The sequence below is a fragment of the Hetaerina americana genome, unplaced genomic scaffold (assembly GCF_022747635.1).
Source record: "Hetaerina americana unplaced genomic scaffold, ioHetAmer1.1.p SCAF_7, whole genome shotgun sequence".
NCBI classification, from domain to species: domain Eukaryota; kingdom Metazoa; phylum Arthropoda; class Insecta; order Odonata; family Calopterygidae; genus Hetaerina; species Hetaerina americana.
This window is the reverse complement of record NW_027287316.1, coordinates 53505726-53514973: the sequence shown is the minus strand read 5'-3', so window position 1 is coordinate 53514973 and position 9248 is coordinate 53505726. Positions and strand designations below refer to the sequence as shown.

At 39.0% G+C, this 9248-nt stretch overlaps 1 protein-coding gene across 1 annotated transcript in view; it reads left to right on the top strand.

Moving 5' to 3' along the window:
• Positions 1–9248, top strand: part of Proc-R (Proctolin receptor) — a 693100-nt gene that overhangs the window by 605122 nt on the left and 78730 nt on the right. The window contains exon 8 of the mRNA XM_071594784.1: positions 707–953. Coding sequence (XP_071450885.1) covers positions 707–953 — 247 coding nt within the window. The remainder of the gene's footprint in view (positions 1–706; positions 954–9248) is intronic.

Below are 9248 nucleotides of genomic sequence, written 5' to 3'. Positions count from 1 at the left end.
CATTTGAATTATTTCATTGCATTAGTGTAACGTACAGGTATATATAGTAACTAAGAAACAAGCAGAAGAGCGTTTATTTTTTAAATTTTAACTAATAAAGAAATATAATAAGAAATTTAAAATGTCATTTAATTTAAAAATATATAGACGATCCTAGGTCTGATACGGCCTATGAGTCAATCTGTGCATCACTGGTGTATTCGAAAAACATTATAGCTACCTCCCTGAGATTAGGATATGATTTATTGATATATTATTCCACAGATTAATCATATATCCTCAAACAAATAATTTATAAACTTACGCAATATGAGTACAGCTTGGTAAACTATGAATAAGAGCGGCGAGCAAATGAAAGTAGGATAAAATCCTGATTCAGATCCTGAGTGACGCTTTTAGATAAACCATCCAGTATGCAAACAGTGCCAATTTCTGGTTGCTATCATAATGTAATTGCTGCTGTAATTTTAATTTTAACCACGTGGGGTATTGGGAAGGATTTAGTCACCCCTATACGGTGAAAGTGTAAATTTTCCAGCACCTAGGGTTTAGCTTGGGGTGAGCCTTACCTTGATCTATCATATGCTTTCAAAATGTCTAAGCTGGTTTAATGGTCGTTGTGTTGGTTCACAGTTTTGGTTGGTGGCTAGCCTCATTGTGTTTTATGGGAATACCGATATTAATTATATATCTTTTTCCTCCACAGAGGGTCATCGTTCCAATAGTCGTGTTCATCGGGGTCCTGGGAAATGTGGCAACAATGGCCGTCTTGACGAGGCGGCGCATGAGAAGCTCCACCAACGTCTACCTGACCGCGCTCGCAGCCTCCGACCTCCTCTACCTCGTGTTCTTCTTCACCCTCTCCATGAGTCACTACCCGAAATTCCCTCCGCCATTCCATGACATCTTCTGGCGTTATTTTCCATTCGGAATATGGCTCACCGACGCCACTAGTAAGTGAATCGCTCTTTATTTTAAACCATAGCGTAGTCAAACTGCCTGAGGGTGGCTTCACGACTCGGTGCTGCGTTTAAGCTTAAGGAATACAGTGAGAACGGCTAAATTTTACGTCAAACAATGGGCTCCTTACTTTTCAATATTAAATACTAGAGGCGTAAAAATCATGAGAATATAAACGAAATAATCTTGTTTAACTAAATGAAACAGTTTCTGGCGTCACTTGGTGGAAATTCTTCATATTGAAATTAAATTTAAAATACTTCGCCTTTCCACATAAACCACTTTTATTACTACCTAGGTTTCGTTATGGTATAACATCATCAGGTAAAAATACAATTCAAACACAGTATATATAGTTCTGGACGGAGTGGAAGAGGAGGGAGGTAGGAAAGCAAGGATTGGTTGAGGTAGGAAGAGGGGGCGGAGGAGGAGGAGGAATGGTGGCATTGAAAATTAGCGGGCTGGGAGAGGGAATTAATACATTGTTGAAACTATAAAATAACAGAAATATACATTGTTGAAAAATACATTGCTGAGAGAGAGAAAAAAAATTAAAACAATAAAAATTAAACAAAAATTCAACAATGTATTTTTCAGCAATGTATATTTCTGTTATTTTATAGTTTCAACTATATTTGTTTAATTAATTTTTTTTCTCTCTCTCTTCCTACCTCAACCAATCCTTGCTTTCCTACCTCCCTCCTCTTCGTCCAGAATATTCTGTCTGACTTGTATTTTTACCTGATGATGTTATACCATAACAAAACCTAGGAAGTAATAAAAGTGGTTTATGTGGAAAGGCGAAGTATTTTAAATTTAATTTCAACTTGTTTAACTAATAAGGCGAACTATTTCATTATTTGGTTCGCAGCAACCTTCTCTGGTAGAATTTCACTTTCGGTATATTTGAGGGATTCCCAAGTATCTTTGATTGACTCCTCCATCGATCTTAAGAAATAGTTTTCCTCGATGCTAAGTTTTAGGAAGTGCCTGATTTGATGATCGGTTGGGTGGTGCAATGGGAGTCTCTTTTTAAACAATTGTGTTATCTTTCAAAGAAAAATGTGTTATATTTTGAAAAAAATTGTTTTCTAAGGATGATCTATAGTTGTAATTGTAGAACTCGGAATACTCGGAAGCATTATGTTAAAAAAATATCTAAAACATAAACACTACATGAGTTGACTTTCAGGTAATTACTGCAATAAAAACAATCTCCCCACCATATGTATTAATACTAATTAATCCTCGTATTTGGATTGAAAGGGTTTCTTTACATTACCAAAACGTATGATAAAATGTACGTGATCAAAATATTACGAAAATCGAATGGAAAAACATACAAAACGCCCCTTTAAAATGACAGAATTACAAGTATATGCCGATAAATTTAATGAATTTGCATATTTCTGACGCAGCTCAACGTAAAAGTTAATTAATAATTTATCCGTCGAAACAGTCTTCTTTCGCGTATTTTAAAATTATTTTTCAAAATCAAAATTTGCTGCGTGCTTCTGCTAGTGAATCCTACTGCGTCTCCATGACGTAATATCTTGTGATCTGCTACGGGAATGAGTGGTAGGGGGTGTTAACCTGTCGATGTAAGTTCACGCAATTGTGAAGCCTTCTCCACCTAGGGATGATTACATCGTTACACGTAAATAATAAATGTATGTTTATTTCATTAATTTATTTTATTCAACGGCATTCACAACCATTCGCAGTTTGGTAAAGAAATTTTATCAGTAAAACGAAAGAGGTCACATTGAATTCTTCTTATTTCGACAGTGACTAATGTAATTTTTTCACTTAAGTGACGAAGTGCACTCTGGAACGTGTATTTAAAACTTGAATTCGAAACCTTGCGGTGGATATTCTTTTGGCGTGCCTAGTGAATAATGCAAAATTTGTGCTTAGAATCCACTCAATCCGTAGGTGTAAATAGTTTTTAGTGCCCAAATCGTGTGTGATAATTCTATTCAATTCCACATCATAGATCAAATTTTATCAATGACGTCTGATGGCGTATGCGTAAGATTTTTCTTTGCATTTGGATGGATTCCTAATGGCTTTGGTGTTAATTTCCCCTTGTTCGTGGTTTTATATAATCCACAATGCATGTCGCCTTCGCCCACCTCACACTCGACACCGCAATTTATCGATGTGAACAATGCCTTTCTCTTAACAATACCATCTCGGTCCCCCTCCAACACACCCCTCGGAAACTTATCCCATCTCCCTTCTGCGGTCCTCGCCTGCCACCACTTCCATCTCAAACAAAACCCTCCCCTCGGGATCGTTAATCCTCTCCCTCCCCTCCCCCCAATTAGAAGCAGAGCGGACCATTTTTGAGCACTCCGGCGAGTTGAGAGGGCCGTTTCTCACGCCGCTGACTCCCGCAAACCTTCACTCAAACTCGATCGACAAAGGTGCGAGGAGGATATTGGCTTAATTGTGCCGCTCGAGCCCTTAACCCTCAAGCCTCGCCCCCCCCCTCCCCCCACTCCCCCTTGGGCGGACAGGCAGACGACGCGACGGCGCCGCCATCCGGCGCTGAAAAAATCCTCCCTCATCAGCATCTCGAACCTGCCACCGCTCAAGCGTGCGAAACGCTAGGCTTTGTTATTTCAATCGTTTGAGCTCCCGAATTGGTGAACGGGCTTCGTGAGCTTTGACGCTGAGTATATGCGGACGGTTGACTTAGGGGACCAGCTCGCGACGCCGTTTTGACCGAGGATTAGTAAAGGGCCACGAGGAATCGATGTCTTAGGCTCCTCCTTTATCTCGAGTTGAAATTCCTTTCAGAAGAGGTGTTGGGGCGGTAGTTTGATTTTAAATTCTGATTTTGAAAATCACCGGCGGCATAGCTTACGAGTTTTGACGCTGGTGTGTTTTCCAGCTGTTGTCTGTAAAGCGCGAAATCAAATTCTGTTAAATTTTCGAATCATTTCTATATTGATATCACTGTCTTAAATCCACTGGCATTTATTGTAGCTGAATAATCTTAAGTGGTATATAATATAAATAAGGTTATTGCATAAAGATTTTTTCACATACTTACCCACTACTAAGCCCTTGAAACTGTTTTCGGATCTTTTACTGGATCATGGCCCACCTCAACGACAAAGATTTTGATGCCGCCAAAAGCATGAAAGCATAAAGTATATAATCAACTGATTACTATATGATAATAGTATTCTGATAGATTATAGTATTCTGATAGATAGATTTCATCGAGTGCTTACGTTGCCAATTGTGGTGCTCACTGTACCAGCGATGAGATAATGAAGCCAGCATCACTTTGCGATTGCCCTCAAAATGTATTCAAATTTCCCCTCAGCGTGCTGTGTGCCTCAGGTTGAGAAACACCACTGTAATAGAAGATTGCTCGTTAACCTGTTCAGAGGGAGTAAGAAAATAGGCTTTGTGGACAGCATGAAGGCTCGCAGATGCACGAATAACGGTAGAAATAAATAATGTAGGTCATGTAAACTGAAGTTCACGCAATACGCAGCGCAAGATAGTTGTTATGGTCATTTCTAAACCTGCCATAAATGGGAATATTACCTTCGGAGAATAAGTATCCCTTCGCATGTTTTCTATATTCGCAAACAGAGCTCACTGGTGACTACAAGACATCAGTGATCATGACTTTTATCCTTTTGAAACGTCCATCATTCTTGCCTCTTTCAAAATTTGCTGAAGCTTTATTCATTTATTCAGTCACAGCATGCAGTCGGTGTTTACAACACGAACCCTATTCCGAGCGCTTTGTAAAATCCCCCGTGTGATCTCATCGTGTTCCATGCGCTGCATAAGGAAAAGTGACCACGTACACAGTGATCTCTCACCGGCGAATGCATTCGTAAAAACCCCATCACAAAGTAACTCCCTCTTTGTTGCCGTATTTGCAGTCGCATAGGAAATAATGAAGCTTGGCTCCGAGTCCTCACTTGTAGTGTCTCAGCGGAAATAAAGCATTTTACTACCTATTTCAATGTAATCAAAATTATTGGATAGAATCAAAACAAAGGTTAGCAATTCATTTATATCGTGGTGTTCTCACCTGTCTCTCTCTCAGCTTAGAAGTCCTTTGAGGCATAATTAATAGACGGTATGTTCTGAAGTTGATGGTAGTAAGGAGGAAATGGGTATGAGCCTTTGACCCGAGGAACTGCACTCCATAGCATGTACATGTATGGCTTAGGAGACGGTACTGAAACATTAGCAACGAGGATAAAGCTAGCATTTGGAATAGAATAAGAGGAAAGGGGTGTAGAAAGGAGTTCAAGTCGTAATTTAATAATCTTCTCGTAAAAACTCTCAGTTTGATTGGAATCACCATACCCAATAATATCTTGTACTTTGAGTTTTCTATCTGTGAAAATTAATAAATCAATCGTATGTCTATCAGTTGTTCAAAGACCTTGAATGGTAATAAAATATTTCATTTAGCTACAGCTTCTAAGTTTGGTGAATATATACTTAAATGTCAGTCCCCACACTTAAAATTCTATATTTTTTAATACTCCCATTAATTGCAAATAATTAGCGTTATATTTGTTTTGGTACTTCCTTTGAATACTACTAGGTGACCTTGAAATAAATGCAAATTTGAGACTGCTTAAGAGCTATGATCCTTGCCTGATTGACGAATGAGTGTCGGCAGGTCAAATTTCTTTCGATATCAATGTAAAAGAGCGACTGAGCTTTATTTAACCTGTGTATTCTCATGAATTTTTCAATTATTTTTCTGGGAAAAGCCCGTTTTAAATTTTAAATGAGAGTTGCAATCATGAAAAGATAAAAAATAAATATACCTATTTCGTCGGACATTTGTAAATTTTTATCAAATTCCAGGGTCAAAAATTGTAAATGTTTGAATGAAAATCATTAAAATTCAATTAACTTTAGCTTATGAAAAGGAGACCCACTGAATCGTTTATCAACCAACGAATTGATGATGAAACACTAAAATTAATAGTATAATTAACCAATCACGCCGACTGCGAGCTGAATTGCCAATTACATCCCAGGGCATAAGATAGAATTCAACGAAGAACATCATTTTGCACGCAACCTGTTGAGTTTAACGAGTAATGATAAACATGCATGAATGAGTTTTGTAGGCAATTTTTCGAGAACATTTATCATGGTTTATTTAGTCTAAATATGTTTCCTTAGACCTTCAGAGAGTTTTTATGGCAATAACATTTCCACAATTTATCAAAATGTCCGTTCATAAATTTGATCACGATTGACGTGGGCTGTTTTTTTTAAGCGCTTGAATCCACTTCTTCTCACCGTTATACGTATGCAAAATGTTTGAGACAAACACATTGCTATCATAACTGCGGAGTGCGTGAGATCAAAAGGCATCTTCTAATACTGGAGCCTGCTCAGGCCGAGATAAAATACCTAGCGGGGGCCCTTAATCCAAGCTGTGTGTTCGCAGTAACTCCTTCGGAAGTTCTTAGTGAAACTTAAACCACTCTCTCTCCCTCTCTCTCTTTGACTAGTGCGGGTGGATTTCATGACGAAGCTTCAATCCTTCGAACACATTAAGGACTCAATTTTCGATCACTTTATCTTCAACTGTTATTTTGGATTATAGGATGTTATCTTGCGTCCATGGGAGCCCGGAAGAGGGAAGTGGAATCGAAAACATTATTGACTCATAAAACAGATAAGGATTAAAAGTTGAGAGGATTTTTGGAAGCCGTGTGATAGCTGTTTAGAAGAAGCGCGTATTGACACAAGCGAAGAGTTTATAAAACAAACTCTCAACCCCCCCCCCCCAAAGATACACATTTATGTAGTATTGATGCCCTAGAGAGCGTCAAATGTGTGACTTCGAAATAGAATTAGTTTTCGCGTCTTGCATAACATTTTTATGTTTTCTTCCACGATCAAATTTCTCTCTACGGGGCAATATCACGCATTTTATGCATATGGCATCAAATTTTGTAATTTGAAGCGTCTTTAGTCGTACTCTCTGAGGACCGAGGATTTATTTCAGCGGGCTTGACGCCGCTGAAAGAGATAGGGCTGTCAGTCTAATCTCTTTCATTTGAAATTTGGTTTAGTGCCCCTGGAATACGTGCATGATCCTAAACTTGCCGTAATAAAGATTTCCTATTTTATATACGAAGATGAGAATGCTTTTATGTCCTCGTTTGTTCCTGTCCTGTCGAATTAAAATGCAATTATTTAATTTACAATACTCAGCCACTCGTGCAATTCAAAATAGATAACACTTTGTTGTCACAATAACCTGGAAAAAACTATCTACATGATAGATCAAATGAAGTTGTAAAATTTTGCAGCCAAGTGATAACACTTTTCAACTACAAATTGATTTATTACACAACCATACTTAGGAGGGGGGACCCAAAAATAACAGGAATGTTGTTATAGATTCTTTAGTTGTCAATATATTTACATCAAATTTTGTTCACCTTCAAAGTATTCCCCATTGACCACATGCACTTCTCCAAACGATGCTTCCATTGTTAGAAACACTTTTGAAATTTATTTATCGTGATGTCCTTTAGGCCTTTAGCGATTTTTGTTTTACTTCCTCCACAGTGTCAAAACGCTTTCCTTTCATATCCATTTTGAGTCTGGGGAACAAAGAGAAGACACAGGAAGCTAAATCCGATGAGAAGGGGGAGTGGACAATGGATGTCATGCCGTTTTTGTCAAAAACTGCATCACGGAGAGGGCGGTATGAGCCAGCGCGTGGTCATGATGAAAGAACCAGTCACCTGTGTGCCAAAGATCTGCTCTTTTGAACTCCATGACACTCCTGACATCTCACAGAGTTGATCAATGGTTCTGCGACGGTCTTCATGAATGAAGGCATTGATTTTGTCGACGTTTTCGTCAGTTCTTGGATGTTGAAGGGCGGCCTGAACGGGGTTGGCCTTCAATTGACATTTCACCATTTTTAAAACGTGTGAACCACTCCTAGAGTCTGGTTTTGCTTAGGGCAGCTTCCCCATAAGCAGTCTTGAGCATTACAATAGTTTCCGCGGCCGATTTTCCCTACAGGAAACAAAATTTCACTGTAGCGCGTTGCTCTGGATAATTCGCCATCACGTTTTTCGCCGAAATGAAAAAAGTTGTTTCACTGAAACAGCTCTCACGGACGGACCGATCCAGTCACAGCGACGGCGCTGCGCATACTGACGCAGTTGGCGTGAGCCTGACGTACAATCGGCCGAACAAAGGCTTCCCCCACTCTCGCTCCCCACCGCAGCCCAATTCCCGTTACTTTTGGGTCACCCCCTCGTGTGTTCGATTTCTACTATATCATGCCTGAAATTACGCATTTTGTGAGACTTAGATATCTCAAAAATTAATTTATGAATTTGTTATGGAAAACTTCAATATCTATTGTCTTAAAATAGCTTGCATTCTCTTGTTTATCGCTGTTCTCTTCTTGAAATGTATCTTGTACGCATAAGTTCCCATGAGGTCGATTTCAGAATGGAATACGTGTATGCATGTCCATGCTCTTATTTTATGGAAAGGATATTGGGCGTTCGACTGTGGTCGTGGGGGCCTCTGGTGCTAACCCGAATGCTGACTCTAGCATTAGAACTTACTTGAAAAAACGGAGGAAGTAGTATGGAAGTAACTTTTCCCATTACTCGGTGTAAGTTGCTTATCCCTTGAACTTAGTGCTAAATGAGCTGTGACCACGCTTACCAAAAACCACCCTACGGGGTGATTACTGAGGCATTACCATACCCTTGATTGATTGAAAGGATATTCACCATTACGTTGTCTTATAAAAGAGGGTTTAATAAATATCAATTACCTGTGGAAGAATGCGAACGAATTGTACAATCTAGAATGCTGCCCATTTCCCATTGACAATAGACAATGCTGGAAACGAGTTATGTATTCTCAAGTTAATCAGCAATCTCAGACCGTAGACGGGGAAAATTATGCATAATCCCGGTAGCCAATAATTAAAAGACGTAAGTTGATTGAGAAGATAGGCGTTAAAAATCTGAGATTGAATATATTTAGAAAAACTGTGGTCATGCTTGCCCCTAATATTCCTACCATGTGTCTAAGCTCTTCATTCCAAATAAATATAGAATCAGTAATTTACGAGGACTGTCGGGACATATGTTTGGTTTCACAGCAGTAAGGCAATAATAAGGATCATCAACAGAAGGATGGAGAAGAAGGTATATTCAAGCCATTGCTCAGGGGAAATCAGATTGGGTTTAGATGGGAAGAGATACGCGTAATTTCATAGCAGTAGCGAAGTC